This window comes from Thalassophryne amazonica, chromosome 17 (genome assembly GCF_902500255.1).
Source record: "Thalassophryne amazonica chromosome 17, fThaAma1.1, whole genome shotgun sequence".
Lineage (NCBI taxonomy): Eukaryota > Metazoa > Chordata > Actinopteri > Batrachoidiformes > Batrachoididae > Thalassophryne > Thalassophryne amazonica.
Genome location: NC_047119.1, coordinates 28544088 through 28560542, shown reverse-complemented (window position 1 = coordinate 28560542; position 16455 = coordinate 28544088). Strand labels below are relative to the sequence as shown.

General features: G+C 39.4%; 1 protein-coding gene across 1 annotated transcript in view; it reads left to right on the top strand.

Annotated features, from left to right (window-relative positions):
* Window positions 1-1702: 1702 nt before the first annotated feature.
* LOC117529204 (E3 ubiquitin-protein ligase UHRF2-like) overlaps window positions 1703-16455 on the top strand; it is a 99533-nt gene continuing 84780 nt past the window's right edge. The window contains exon 1 of the mRNA XM_034191919.1: window positions 1703-1855. Within this exon, the coding sequence (XP_034047810.1) occupies window positions 1703-1855 (153 nt within the window). The remainder of the gene's footprint in view (window positions 1856-16455) is intronic.

Here is a 16455-nt window from a genome sequence, read left to right as displayed (position 1 = left end):
GAAATCAAGAAAAAAAGATTGTGGCAGTCAGTAACGGTTACTTTTTTAGATCAAGCAGAGGAAAAAAATATGGACTCACTCAATTCTGAGGAAAAAATTATGGAATCACCCTGTAAATTTTCATCCCCCAAACTAACACCTGCATCAAATCAGATCTGCTCGTTAGTCTGCATCTAAAAAGGAGTGATCACACCTTGGAGAGCTCTGAAGTATAGATGAAAGGATGGAATTTTAAGTGGGAGAAAGGTGGTAACTCATCTGTATTTTCAGTGTTAAAAGACGCCGACATGACCCAGAATAAGAGGTTCTCTCGTCCTCACTACCAGAGCTGAATACACAGTAGTTTTTATAGAGTTACTTATGAAAATTTTGTGAACTCATTCACAGACTAACTTGCAGAACACAACAGGTAGCTCAGTGGATAAGGATCTGGCCTACCTTTAGGTTCAAATCCCGTCATTCTACCTGCCTGTGTCCTTGGTTAGATGCTTCATCTGCATCATCTCAGTTCACCCAGCTGTAAATGAGTACCAACCTTAGCTGTGGGAGTAAGTGGTGTTCCATTCAGGGGGAGCAGTAGATTTTCATCTGCTTCTTGCTATGGAATCCGGAGATAAGCAGCTGCACCAACAGCCCTCAGGGTCTGTACAGGCCTTCATTCACAGGCTGATCAAAGGGAATAATAAAAAAGAGGGAATGCTCATGTAATAAACATTTACTGGTATGGATTTAATATGTAAAATACAAATAATTACAGAAGGTAACATGTAAAGAATAAAATACACTTATTTCCAATGTGGTCCTCATATAAATGCAATAAAATAAAACACAACCAATACAATAAGTATGGAAAATGGAAACTCCTTTTTAAAAAACTCTAAAGGTCCAAACAAACACAATGAATACCAAAGTGGAAAATGAATGAATATATTGATTCAGAATAGCTTTATGTGCATGTTATACAATATCACAAACTGTCAAGACGAACAGCGTTTCAATGGGGCCCTCGTACAAATACACAATCCATCATTACCAAAGCATACCACATTAAAATGTACTAATGCAACTGTAAAAGAAACTAAAATAAGATAAAGTAAAAAAAAAAAATCAAAATAAAAAAACACCTAGATAAAATCAAGTAAAATAGAATAAATAAAATAACAATAAAATAAATAAATCAGAAACAAATATAAATTTAGTAACACTTTAAAACAGACCAACAATAAAAAGCCAATTTTTGAGAAACAATTTGTCACCATCAGATAACATTACGAACACCTGATAACGTTAACGCTTTAACTTACGTCATAAAAAACTATGCTTATTATTATTAGTATTATTTTTTAACAACATCATTATTACAGTTATTACGCGCACAATAAACGCTTTTGTCCGGAATAAATGTACAAATCCGGACATTACGTCTTTTGGGGAACTACGTCTTTAAGCGCAAGTTGTTCTCGTTTCAACATTATCACGCGAGATTTGCTTGGCGCCGCGACCCTCATGTGAGACGCCTCCTGCCTGCGCGGAGCAGTCCGACGTTACCTCTGCAGAGGAAAACGCCATGTATTCCTGAACGTTTTCCATCTCCACTTTCACTCTACTCTCTGGAAAGCAGCCTCGCATCCGTAAAATAATAAAAAAAAAATCCTACTTTTTACCCGTTATTTATTTCAGGCGTAAACAGGGTGGTGCGACAATGTGGATCCAGGTTCGTACGATAGACGGGAAGGAGACGCGATCCGTGGAGGATCTTTCTAGACTGACCAAAATTGAGTCTTTACGCTTGAAAATACAGGATATCTTCAATGTAAGCCCACAGCAACAACGGCTGTTCTACCGAGGGAAGCAGGTAAAGCACATTTTATGTTTCCTCGCCGCACATCAGCGGGTTTTTGGATGTTTTTTTTGTCATTTATTTATTTATTTTTTGCTGGGGTTTGGTGTCGGGGTCTCCTGCTAGCTGTTTCGGACACCACATGCGAGCTTCCTGTTTTGATAGGAATTCGCTAATAGTTGTTGCGCAACAGCGTTTGCCCGGTGTGCGCACTGTGCCAGCCCCCGGAGAAACCTATTAAACATGGATGGAAGGACGTGTTTGTGTGTGTGTGTGTGTGTGTGTGTGTGTGTGCGCGCGCGCGGGCGCGCGCGTCCTGTTGAGTTGTTGCTGGAGAGACGCAACAAATGCCTCACAGTCATCGACATGTTTGTTTACATGGCTGCAAAGAGAACTTCGCCCTCTTGTTTCTCCTCATGGGCACCAAAGTAGTACAAACAGAACAGCCTGACTCCCACAATGCATTTCTGTTGTTGTTGTTTACATGTGGCACCTGTGGCTCCCCTGAGCCCACTGTACAGGTCCGTGTGGTTTGGCGACGATAGTGATGTGACGTCCACGATAAGGACCGAAAGTATTTGGACATCGATTTTTGTGTGTGTTGTGTTTGCAAACTACCACCGTGGAGTTGAACTGAAACAATCAAGATGTGATTGTAGTCTAGACGTTTAGTTTTTACAGAGGTTCAAAAAAAATGTTTTTTGTATCATTTTCAGAGTACAGACTAATCAAACTAATTGAATTCAATCAGTTAATTTCAAACACGTTTCCTAGAAGTAAATAAACACAAACACACACACACACACACACACACACACACACAATACATACATTATTGTGTTGCCTGTGGTGATCCACAGGCTCTAGATTGGGTAGTGTTTATAAAATAGGTAGCTGACATTTTTCAAGAGTGCTAATAAATTGCGAAGTGGCTAAGGATACGTGTATCTTCTGCAGGACTGCTAAAGGTACGGGCCGAGGAGAATTACGGCCAAGAGATTTCCCCTAACCCTGACCGCCTGTGGATGAGTATCATGGGTGCGATAACATTCGATGGGTGCGATAACATTCGATAATCTCGTTTGTCTTGTCGCGTGAAAAATCAATATGGAAGCTCAGCATCTAAACCAAATTTTTACAATGCTTGATGAGACATGACGTCACCGGGGAATACCCTCTGTATCTTTAGAACGGTCTCTGTAGATAGGGGTCCGTACCCGTAGCCATGGCTGATAAATTAAGCAAAGTTTGTATAATGAATTGGAATGGCGTGTGAGTCCAGAATGCTCTTAGAACCTTAGACCTCAACAATTTTTAGAAGAAGAACTCAGCCCTTTTATTTCCTGTTAATTATGTAATTTTTTTTTATGTTAATCTACTGTCTTAATGTATTTATAAATGGTTTAGGTTATTGTTATCACGCTATTTTTATTATCATTATTATTATTTTATTCTTACTTCTATTTTGTCATTTGATTTTTAAATGGACCACACTGGAAATAAGTGTTTTCACTTTCTTGTGTCATCCATGTATTTTTAACGTATTTATGTATTTACATTGAACTTACTAAATAAAATCACGTGCACACACATGCACTCACACTTTTAATATGAAGATGATTTACCGCCTTCTGCTGGAATGGCGTGTGTGTCCAGAATTTAGTTAGCAATGTCCATTGTTCAGTGTTGTTAACAAATATCTGTAGTTTCTCCAAAAATATTAGTGTTATCAACGTGACGTTTTGGCGCCGTTCATCCTTGACCCAAAACACATATCAAACGGCAAATGTCAGTGCTCTCCAGTTTGTCTGTGATTGAAGTTATACGCACATACGCAGAGCTTTTTGTCTTTACTGCATTCTGCCGCAAGTAGGTGCTTCTATTTTTACACACCTCAAACTCACCTCACTTGTCACTTGTGGTAGTGGCAACATAACACTTAACTAAACTGACTAAACAAATTGAACTACAAAAAAATACAATAAATCAACAACACTAACAACACTGTTAAACTAACATGAACCACAATAACAATGTTTCAAAACCTGAACTCCCATGGTGCATTGCAGCACAATGTCCATTGTTCACTGTTCTTAGCTAATATCACTCATTTCTCTAAAAATATTAGTCCTATCAAATTTCCGTTTTTGTAGTGTTCATCCTTGACCCAAAATACATAAGCATACCAAATAACAAATGTCAGCACTCCGCAGTTACTCCGTGATCAAAACCATACACACACGCACACAGAGGCCACTTGGCTGTTATGTATGTATATACAACAACAACAAATCAAATGTAATATTAAAGCTGTAAGCCCTTTCAAATTTTACAAAACTGACAAAATTTAGTTTCTGCTGAAATCGAAGCATAAAAATGTGAGTTTATTTTTTAAATATGTTGCAGAATTACAGCTCATATTTACCTGGGGGGAATTCCATAACAATGACCCTGTGACAGACCAGCGTCCTGTCCAAGGTGTACCCTGCCTCATGCCCTGTGACTGCTGGGATAGGCTCCAGCCCCCCAAGACCCGATCTTGGATAAGCAGTTGAAGATGAGTGTGTGTGTGTGTGAATTTCAAAACAAATGTTTTCTTTTCCTTTTATCACTGTTTGCAGGAGGAAGTGCATGAGGTTTTGAAATTTGCTGGGAGTTACCTTTAACCTTGCGTGCACACTACCATTCATAAGATGTCTTGCAAGTCACTTCAGAGGTGTTATCTGATTTCAAAAACAGTTTTTTTAGATTTTACAAGTGTATATTTATCACAAATCTTTACAAAATGTATGAGAAACATTAGTTTTATACAGAGATAAGCAGTTTTGGAGTGTTTTCCACTATGTTAGTTTTTTAATTTGGACGTGCAGCCATTTGATGAAACTGCCTCTCTACTCTGATTGGCTGTATCTGTGTGCTTCCCAGAATCCCTTGCACATGTTGGAAGAATCCCCCATGTGATCTATGATGTCGCAGTCATAGCCTGTATGGGTCAGACTCGCTACCATAAGTAGTTCAAAGCCTTCTATTAATTTTCATTTGAATTTGTTTCCCTTCAGGGGAACTATTTATTATAGGGCTGCCACGACTAATCATGACTATGTTGACTATTGAAATCATCGACAACTAATTTAGTAGTCGACGAGTCATTTGCTTTGAACCTTGAACCAATGAAGCAGTGCTTCGATCTGCTGCTTCATTGGATCTTTGCTTCGCTCCTCTTCAGAAGTGGCAACTCCGCTTCTTAACCCCTCTCAGAGCTATTAAAATATGTCAATAGTGAGTCACTTTTGTGTGGATTAAAGTGACTAACTGGGACTCCTGTCTTATTGTGAGACAGAAACGAGAATTGGCCTCCGTTCCGTTGCTCCAAACACTGCACCACCGAGTCAAGTTAGAAAGATAGAGTGCACTCGGAATTAATAACTTCAGAGCAAATCGCTGTTTAAATCAAATGACACCTCTTTCCAAATGTTGTAATACAAACAATAAACTGCAGTCAATCAGAATGTTTTTTTTTCCTCCAAAAATGAGATGTCCTGGCTGATGTGCAGCAGCCCAAGACTGTATGGCTGCAGACTTGCAGACTCCAGCAGTCAGCTAAGCTCAGCACAGACGTATGGAGACATATCCATACCATTAATGTCTGAAAGGAAATGCTTTTGACAAAAACTACAGATTTTTTTCTATCTGTGTCCAGAGATCAAGGATCCACCATGTAGAGTTTATTTATTGTTGACATAGAAAACCTGTAAAGCCTACTTGTAGCACACAGAAAATTCACATGAGGTATCGATAAGGAATCGGATTGATAAGCATAATCGATAATGGTATCAATATCGATAAAATGCGATAAGCTGCAATTTCCGTATGATTCAACTGGTCAACTAATCGCAAAAATGATCTAATGGTCTAATTTTTTATTTTTTTCAGACAGTGTGAATTTTGATCATATTGGCAATGTCATATCATGAATCTGCTATTTAAAGGTGAATTTATAGTAGGGATGTCCCGATCAGGTTTTTTTGGCCCCGATCCGATTCTGAGTCATCTGATTTTGAGTATCTGCCGATACCGAGTCCCGATCCGATGCTTTAAAAAACTGAATGAACAATGAACAAATGCTAAATATATAATAATTTCATTTTAATCACCTTATTTTATTATTTATCACTTAAACAGTGCACTTCTCCTTGAGGTAGCTTGAACAATCAAGTAACAATCTACCAGACTTAAAAAATGTACAAATTTCCATGTTATTTTATTTGTCTAAAAATAAATGTCAAAGGTTCCTTATGTTAAACAAGAAATTATCTAATCTGAAATAACAGGTGGTTTTAATTTATAGATGAAAGGTTTCTAAAGAACCATTTATTGATTTAGCTATTTTAATTACAGGTGTTCTAAACTTTTTAAAACAGTAATCAGAAATTTTGAGGTAACAAACAACAACAAAAACCATTTCCAAGGATTTTTCTTCAGACACGTGGTTTCTGCACTGATCTGTGGTTCAAATCCCCGCCTGACTGGAAAATCACTAAGGGCCCTTGGGCAAGGTCTTTAATCCCCTGTTGCTCTGGGTGTGTAGTGGGCGCCTTGTATGGCAGCACCCTGACATCGGGGTGAATATGAGGCATAATTGTAAAGTGCTTTGAGCATCTGATGCAGATGGAAAAGCACTATATAAATGCAGTTCATTTACCATTTGTACAGATCAGTGGTTTCTGCCACTAGTCTTCCTTATTTTGGCCAGACGCGTCGTTCCTATTGGACAGCGCGAAGCTACGTCACAGCTCAGAGCGTTGAAAGTTCAAAAGTCAACTTGAAAAGTAAAAGGAAAAAAAAAAACCTACATTTGCGTCCTGACAGTCCTCAGTGTGTCCCTCTGATGCTTTATCAGTGTTCAACAAGTTCAGAGCAGCACAGTGAACATGAATGAAGATGGAAGCTCTTTAAGACGCGCTCCTAAATGTGATTAGTGTGAACGTCACTCGTACGCACACCATCTCTCTCTCCGTTTTGCAGACAAACGATCACAGGACAATTTGTTTTTTTTTCTTTTTGTTAATCAGATGACAGATTGTCATCCTGAGGACTTGGTCAGCACCGGGTCCTGCTGCGCACGGAGGGATGACTGAGCAAGAGTTTCAGTGGGAAAGTATCCATCATCCTCTTGTCATTCCATCGAGGCGTCAGGCTGAGCGCGTAAACACACAAACAGCAGTTCTGCGAAAGAAACTTTGCGTGCGTAACTCCCCCCACCTCTGTCCGGTTGAACTTATGTTTTTTCTTTTGTTCAATTAAAAAAAAAAAGATTGGGTTGAACTTTGACCGCATCAGCCTGGCGACAAGCAGCAATGTGCGCTCCCGTCAGAAGCGTCACGTCAAAAGCCGAGCTAAAGTGACGCTTCTGATGCCTCTAAAACGCAACGCGTCTCACGCCTCTGACGCTTCCGACTCATGAAAGGCCCATTAATCTGCAATAATGAGCCTGAAATAGCGCTGATCAAAATAATGAGGATAAAATCTATATCGGATTCCTGATCGGGATGCAACGTCCGATTTCGATCAAGTCTGAAACCACGTGATCGGGCCCAATTTCAGATCACGTGATCGGATCGGGACATCCCTAATTTATAGTAGTGACAAAGGAAATTCTTTTTATGACTTAAATCATAAAAAAATCCCAAAGGGGGTACATGTTTAATGCACATACTTACTTTTAAAGCTAGTTCTCTTAAGGCAAGATGTCAAGCAATAGAAATATGAACATTTCCAAGTCACTGAATGCTTGAATTACTGCTGGGATAGGCTCCAGCCCCCCTGTGATGCTTAATTGGAGTAAGTGGTTGAAGGTGAGTGTGTGAGTGAATGCTTGAATTTGCATTGAATTTTGAACTGAGGTAGCAAACAGGATGTAGAGTTACAATTCCAACTTCATGAATTTTGCTTATTGTCAATCAGTTCATGCAACACAAGCTCAGCCCTTCCAATTTCATACATAAATTCTATTGACAAAAATTCTATTGACAAAAATGATTAAAAAAAAAAAAAACTCTTGGATCAACCTGTTACAGAATGTGAGATTAAAATTCACATTTGGGTTATCACTAATTTTCCCTCTGTTTTTGTTGGTGTTTACATTTTGCACCAACAGCACCCACAAATCTACGGTACATTGTGGGTCGCACTACATACATTAGGTCAGAGCGTCTGAAGATTGAATGAATCAGTCAGACTATATAGTGTGAAAGTATTATTAGTCATTCTGTAGCCACTATCACGGCAGTCTGAATATAAAGTATTTTCTAGACTACCTGACCTGTATCATCGCTGTGTTTAATCAAAGCAGAAGAAATCCGTAATGTTGCTCAAAATAAATTACGTATGTGCTATTAGTAAAACATCTGATTAACTTCAGGATGAATTAATTTGAAAAATCATTGCTCATATAATTTGCTCAAAATGATTGTGAAGCAGTATGTTTTTCAGTGTGACACTAAAAGATCTGTTTGCATTTTTTAGGAACTCATCTGTTTGGAATGGCAGTTGTTCCAATTTTTTAAACGTGTTAACTGTGAGTATGAACAGATGGGATTGCGTTTTTCAAATATCAGTTGATCTGTTTTGGATATTGCCGGACGTGTGGGAAGATTGGGTTGTGGAAAGTAATTGTAGGATACTGGCCCTAAGATGGACATGTGTGGGTCATATGGGGAATATTCACAAGCAGTGTGCAGCCTCACAAACTGTGGTTTGGTTTTCTAACTCATGCAGTCATATCTTATGATCTGCCGTACACACACCTGTTGTAACTGCCGTTGTTAATGCTGTAGTCGTAAACCACTGCGAGACCTCAGGTGTGACACAATAAGGTTTTATTAATTGCTTTTGTTTAAAGTAGACCTGCATTGAAATAAATGTGGTCAGATTTCAGAAAGAAATAGCTGATATGTATTTATAAGACCCTTGTGAATGCAGTAAAGTAAATCTGTAAGCCCAAATTTGTAATTCAGCGGAGAAATCTTCGTTTAAAAATGACAAATTTGCAGCTAAAATTTAGCCCTCTGTGAAAACAGTTTGTACAGCCGTATCATTTCCATGACATCAGGGACAAGACGACGCGCTCCCGCCTTCAGTCCGATCCCGCATTGAAATTAATTTTATCTGTTAGTAATGTTACTTATACACGTCCTGGTTTCAACATCCAAAAGTAAGCTGCAATGAATATGAGATACAGATCTGTGTGCTCAGATCAGCAACGACATAGACAGCGGGCGCTGTTCTTCCTCTCTCGCTCTCTGCCTCCGCTACGCTCGCTGTTTTAATGCGAAGCGGCCGGTACACCTGTTGCTGCAAGGACAGACTTCTTGCGGCAAAATCCACAGCACCGCATGTCTCGGCAGTCGGAGCCCCAGAGCTCCATGGACGCTGAGAGAGGTTTATATATTTTTAATGACTGGGATTCTTTGCGGGTCTCGCCTCCATATCCCGCGATGGTACCGGAGGCGAAAGACAGTAGATTTTCATTGCGACACCACTCAATCAAACGGGCGTATGAAAAAGTCCCCCAAAATAATTTTCAAGCACAAATACAAGAAATGTGTACTCACCAAACGTGCCGCAAGACAATATGAAGTTTTAAAAAAAGTAGATCCTTCCGTATAAGACAAGAAAAAGGTGCAGATGCAAACTGACATAAATCCACAAATTACAATTGGCGCAATGCATGCTGGGAGAGGGTCTTGTCCGTGACGTCTCGGCAGCGTCCATGATAAGAGGGACAATTTGCGGAGGGCTAAATGTTAGCTGTAAATTTGTCATTTTCAAATGAAGATTTCTCTGTTGAATGACAGATCTGGGCTTGCAGATTTACTTTACTACATTCAGAAGGATCTCGTGTAAATGTAAGTCATTTTTTGTTCAAAAAATCTGACTGCATTTTTTTCAATGCAGGTCTCCTTTAAAGATAGTTCTCAAGTAATGTTTTAAAACGTATGAAAAGTATCTTCTACCAATAATATTTTGTCTTGCACAGATTGCTAAAAATCTACACTAAACTGCCTGTGGGAACTTCTCACTGACTTAACCTTGCTTGTTTTATGTTGGGTCCTAAATTACCCACAAACCCCCGCGGTCGGCCATCTTCACAGGCAAGCTTTCATTGTTATTAGTCAGCGAAGTGAGACACAAATCGAGAATAGCTCAATTCATGATGAATTCAGATGTTCACAAAATCTTGTGTTCAGACACGGCAAACACAAGTCACCATTGGCACATCATTTTGTTTATCACATTCATTTAATCACATTTCATTTCATCTATTGAACCAGATGTGGTTACACAATATACACAATTACACAATATAATGTATACATTAATATAAAAGACCACTGTGTACGAATTGAATGAAAAGATGACAACTTTCCTCATGTGCCATTTTAAAATGCATGTCAGGGTTCTCACCAGGATTTCTTCACAGCATAGGGGGGAACTTAGCGGGGCAAAGCTGCGCGATGAGCATTAAAGGCGCGAGTACTGCAGGACAGTCCGTTGCATCCCCCCCAGATAATTTTGAAGTTTATAATCCTTTGAAACACTAGTTCCTCACTTTGTGTTGCTTAAAAAATCACAGTGTAGTGGATCCAGATTTCAGCATAGGGGCCCCTATGCTCAACTGTGCTGGTGAGAACCCTGCACGTACCAGTCACGAAGTGGTCAGAAGAGACGTTGTAGTGACATGATTGGTTCAAGGGTCAAAATCTTGACTGTTTATTCTGGATAACCACACTGTTCTTCTCTCCCTCAACAATGCTTCAGCCTGCTTTCCCAGATGAGCAATGACCCTTGGTATAACATAATACTGTTGGCTCATATCTCTGACATTCCATTGGTTTGTGCAACCCTACGCTGCACAGGTATTCACTGTAACTGAGCACGTAGATATGAGCATTATGGCTTATGTGACAGACGTATCTACACTTTGGCTTGCCCATCAAGATGGCCGACTGTTGCATTGTGAGTAGAGCGCGACATCGTAAAAAACAGCTTACTAGGGTACTGCCTGGCTTTCCATATCTGACATACAGACCAGAGGATCCTCAGTTCAAATCGCAACCTAAGGGCCCTTGGGCAAGGTCCTTAATCCCCTAGTTGCTCCTGGTGTGTAGTGGGCACCTTGCATGGCAGCAGCCTGACATCAGGGTGAATGTGAGGCATTGATGTGTAAAGCGCTTTGAGCGTCTGATGCAGATGGAAAAGGGCTATATAAATGCAGTCCATTTACCATTTTTAGTCCTGATCTGATACTTGTTTCCCTTGATAATGCACATCCACAGAGCACATTGCAAATAGACATGGGCCGATAACCAGTTTCACAGTATACCGTGGTATGAAAATGCAGTGGTATCAAAACCACTAAAATTTTCCATTATACCATCCCTATGGTATGAGCGGGTTATGAGATTTCTTGACAGGCAGAGCAGAGGTGGCCGCTGCCGTCCTTCCCCTGGCGCGCACCTGTGTCTCCGTTTATAAACAGGCAGCTAACGTTAGCTAGCCCTGCATCATGGCTGAAGGAGGCGAAGCCTGCACTGAACTTTTCCCTCCATCTAAAATGACCAAATCGGCTGTATGGGATTACTATGGCTACCGATTTAATAGAAAAAGTTACTGGCTTCTTCGTTTTATTTTCCGTGGAATAGCCCTTCAAACCAAAAACGAGGCAACAAAGCACCGTAGCTATGACCTGTGTCGGACTCGGATTACATGGAAGGAGTAAACTTTATCCCATCTTTGAAACCACTGAGGAGTACAAGCGGTGGACTCGAGTCATGCTTGTGGTCGACCAAATTTCTCCCACAAACATGTCAAGAAGGACAAATACATCTATTCCATGCACTTTGTTGGTGAAGCTTGGCCATGTATTGAGCATCCGGAGTTCCGGACCTTATTCCAGCCACGTTTCTTCCTAAGCAAGTAAGTCATGTTCCACGGGGCAGATGCTACATGTCTAAAAGACAGACTATCATTTTGGTATTTTCTCTAAAGTTATCAGTGGTATAGTGCTCGTAGCGGCAGTCATCGCATCAATCGGTGCGCCTGAATCACGCGTGCTTCATATGCAAATAGCTATAATGTTGTTAAAGCACATTTTAAATCTATATAATACTCTGAAACCGTGAAACCACTGTATTTTTGCCCACGGTTGTCATACTGTCCAAATCATACCGGCCCATGCCTATTTGCAAATGTTGATTAAAATCAATCCAGTGTGCATGCTTGACAATTTAACAGCTCTGCCATGCATTAAGACAAAAACACCTGCAGTCCAAACTGCTCCTTTATATATTTTTATTTAGTTTAAAGTTAAATAAACAGTGTTTCTAATGGCTCCTTTCTATAGCTTCAGCAGAAGTGGAGTTTTTATTGATCTGCAACCTCGTAGTCCATTTCTGTCCATGTCTTCTTTGAGACTACAAATCCCGATTTGGCTAAGTCATGCAATAGTGTCTTATCAGTTGTTTTGGGGTCTTTAAACACATCTCTCACTAGTTTTCTTTGAAGAGTTTTTGAAATCTTTTGCTTTCTTTGTCTGCCAGGCTTGGTTTGTGGCTCGGTTTGAATTTCTTGATGATACTTCTCAGTCCAGTTCTTGACACTTGGAAAACCTATGATAACTTTGTATATCCTTTCTTTCTTTGTAAGCATCAACAATTCTTTTTCTCAAGACTGAAGTCACTTCTTTTGTTTTTGGCATGATGCTTTCTCAAGTGACTGCTCAGACCTTGACTGAAGGTTTTATACTGTGTATATGGAAAGATAACCCTCAGTTTTAACTTGATTTTACAAGCTTTGAGCATTCCAAAGTTAAAGCACATCATTGCACAACAGTGGTTTGTGCTATGGTTCAACAAAAAAGTCATTAATCATTTTCACCCTGGTAGTTTTTGGTTTTTATGAAATAATTTTGTGTGCAAAGTAAAATATTGTAATCATCCATAATAAAACTAGGATGTTTAGAAATGCTGTGTTGAAAATTCCTTTCTCTGTTAAAAAAGAACTTGGGAAAATCTTGACAAAAACTCTTAAATTTCATGGGGGCTAATAATTTTGTCATTGTGTGTGTGTGTGTTTATGGGGTGCACTGCCTGTTATTGCTACATCAGCACTTCGCTATGGAACAGTGAAACTTATACATGCTGTTGATGTTCTGTGAATAAAATAGACTTGTTGCTTATTTGCAAAGCAATGTGTTAATGTACTTTTAAAATATGCACTGTGCTTTCTGCTGAGCACAGCCACAGTGCTGCGTGTGTGCTCACTTCAGTGATACTATGAAGCGAGAGGAAACGTGCATGGATTTACTGAATCTGATTTCATTTAAAACACTTCTGCAGCTCCGGGAACATCACTGAAATGTGTTGATTTTTGACCAGATTTCGTTCTAAATGGGCCTGAAAATTAACTTTCCATGTTTGCCAGGTTAGGGGCCTGATACACTATTTAGACAGTTCACTCACCAATGTTGAGTGGGCAGTCCTTACTGTCGAATTGTACCACCTTCCTCGTGCAGTATATTTTATGCTGCAGATGTCTTTTCTCATGAAATGCTCAGGAAATGAAACCAGTGTCGCAGACCGAACGGTCCCCCCTAAAAAATTGGTCCACCCTGCCTTCACTGCGCATGCGTTAGGGTTGAAACGATTAGTCGAGTACAGTGGTGGGCACAGCTAACCAAAAAGTTAGCTTCGATAACAGCAAATCAGCTAACTGAAAAGTTATCTTTTATAGATAACTTTTCAGTTATCTGCTAAACCGATAAACCACCCAAAATTTATTGGAAGCTACAGCTAACCGATAACCAATAACTTTCGGTAAACTACTAACAAGCTGAGTTTGAGTTTTAACACCACAATCGCTTCTGGTAGCATCACCCAAACAATGAGTCAGCACTTCTGTCTTTGTGCGCCCTACTCACTGCTGGAAGCTCCTGTTTACTACATATTCTGCAGCAGTGAAGCAGTTGATAGGAGCTAAGCTTAACTCTACACACACAAAAACAAGCCATTATTCCTTAACAGGATATAGCAGTGCTGCCGTGAGGCAGAGGTCTTGGAAAATAAAGCAGTTTTGACTTATGGTTTTGAATTAAAATCATATTATTCCGGATAGAATAACTCCATTAATCTCAATTCTGTCATTTGTACAAAGTTAAAATATAACACATATCTTGTAATTTTAAATAATGCACTAATTCTGAAGTTTTGTAACAAACACAGACAGATGCCAAAGGATTATGGGTAAATGAGCCTCCACTAACACTGATTGGTTGACTCATTCATTCTATGTAAAAACCAACATGTTAATGTGGCGTGACATGTGTATTGGTATTTAAATGTGCTTTTGTAAAATATGCCATTTTATTCATATGTAAAAAAACAAAACAAAAAAGCCATTTGCAAAAGCCAAAAGTCAAGTTATGATTTGACAACCATCTGATATAACTGTGGTCAAAATGCATAGAACACTGCCATCTACTGGTGCCCAGATGCTCAGACCCATACCCATAATCCTTTGCATACCATTTTTTTGCTCCAGAGAGTTATGCAGTTTAAACAACAGAATCCACGACGCCAATTGTCAATGAACATTATACAACCAAATTGTACATTTTTATTTCTTTAGCTGCAGCAAGAGGCTACAACAACTCTCAAGTGCGCAATCGATTATGGGATATCTCAATACTTAGGGTGAATACTGCCATGAACACTACTGGCCAGTAGATAGCAGTAGAGATTGTAGAGCAAACTGGAAAATAATGGAGAAGCAGCCTGAGCTTCTTCTGACATTTAAAACAAACACAATAACACAGTCTATAAACCCAGAGAATATATTCATGAGAGTTTTAGGCATAATATACAAAGCGTTTAATGCTGTTGTCCGTGTGGAGCCTGATCAGAGCATCTCAAATGCATTAGATTACCCATAATGCACCTGGATACAGCAAAACTAAAACATATAGCTGATATTTTCACTTTATAAAACTTCAGAAGTGACGTTAATTTAAATAACATGTTAAAATTTTAACCATAACTTAAAACTGTATGCCTCTGGATGACTTGGGTGATATTGCCAGTGAGTCAGTATGGTGTCAAGAGTAATTATCGTGTGACCAGTTCTCCTCTGACTGCAGAGGATAGAGTAGCTTCTTCTGAAACCAGCTCTCTTGTGTTTACAGAGAATAGAGCTGTTTTTCTGCTACAAAACATTTAACAGGTAAGCGCTAAAATCTTTGATATCAGACAAAGGTTTTTAACTGTTAATGCTTTATTCACTTCACCTGCAAAAACATTAGTGATCTAAAAATTATCAGACCAAAATTTATCAGAAGATAATTGGTCCGATGATGGTTTTCAGAGTTATCTGAAAAGCTAATCTGATAATGAAAACATTAGCTTTGATAATTAGTGGTTAGTGGATTAGCGGAACTGTGCCCACCACTGGTCGAGTAACTCGAATAATTCGATTACAAAAAATGTTTGAGCCCTGGATGGATGATGCTGTTTAAAAATGCAAAAGTACTTTTTATCCAATTACTCGATTAATTGCAGAATAATCGATAGAATACTTGATTACTAAAATAATCGATAGCTGCAGCCCTAGCATGCGTCATCAGCCACAGTTCACAGATTATCACCTTGTTGCTGCTTCAGACTGCACTCCAGTCATCATCTGATTCAGCGACAGATATCTGAAGCTTTTGTACAACAATCATTTCCACATAAATTCAGCATTATTTCATCATAAAAGGAGGAGGAAGTGATCAGAGTGACGCGGCTACATGGGCTGCTAGCTGCTGCATTCACTGCGCATCCGTCATTTCAAAGCGTCATGGAATATTGCCTTGTTTTTGCTTAAAATGACCTTGTTTCTGCTTAAAACTGATTTTAGAATGTTTTAAGAGGTTTTACCTTGTCATCTGATGGTTAATAATCCCATTAATCCATTTGATCACTTTGGCTGAAGAGACTCTGTCTCAGATGAGCTGCTGTGGTCCGAAATGATGCATGTGCGGTGGATGCAGGGCGGACCAGTTTTTAGGGAGGACCGTTCAGTCTGTGACACCGGACTGGCCTGCCTGCATTCATGACCTGTCGTGACTTATCGTGTCTCCAATAGAGAATGTGTGGATGACACAGCACTGTTGCACACCTGTTTTCAGGAAGAATGGAGCAAAATTAAACCCAACATGTTTCATGGCTTGGTATCCTCAAATGCCAAAACATCTTTGAGATGTTGTGAGAAGGAATGGAAACGTTTTTGTTCCTAGAATGTCTTGCATGCCTGAAGTTGTTTATTAATTGTATTTGAGGTAAAACTTTGAAATATTTGTGATTGTTTGTGTTGATCGTGGGTGTGTGGCCATGTGTGAATGCATATTATGTATGTATGTGTATGTATGTGGCCCTGGGACAGACTAACATCTTGTCCGGGTTGTATGCTGCCTCACGCCTTATGACTGCTGGGATGTTGGGTATAAAATTAAACATCCCGAAAGATATACAGGCTTAAAAAACCATTAGACTGGAGTGGAAATTTAAATCCGTATGTTA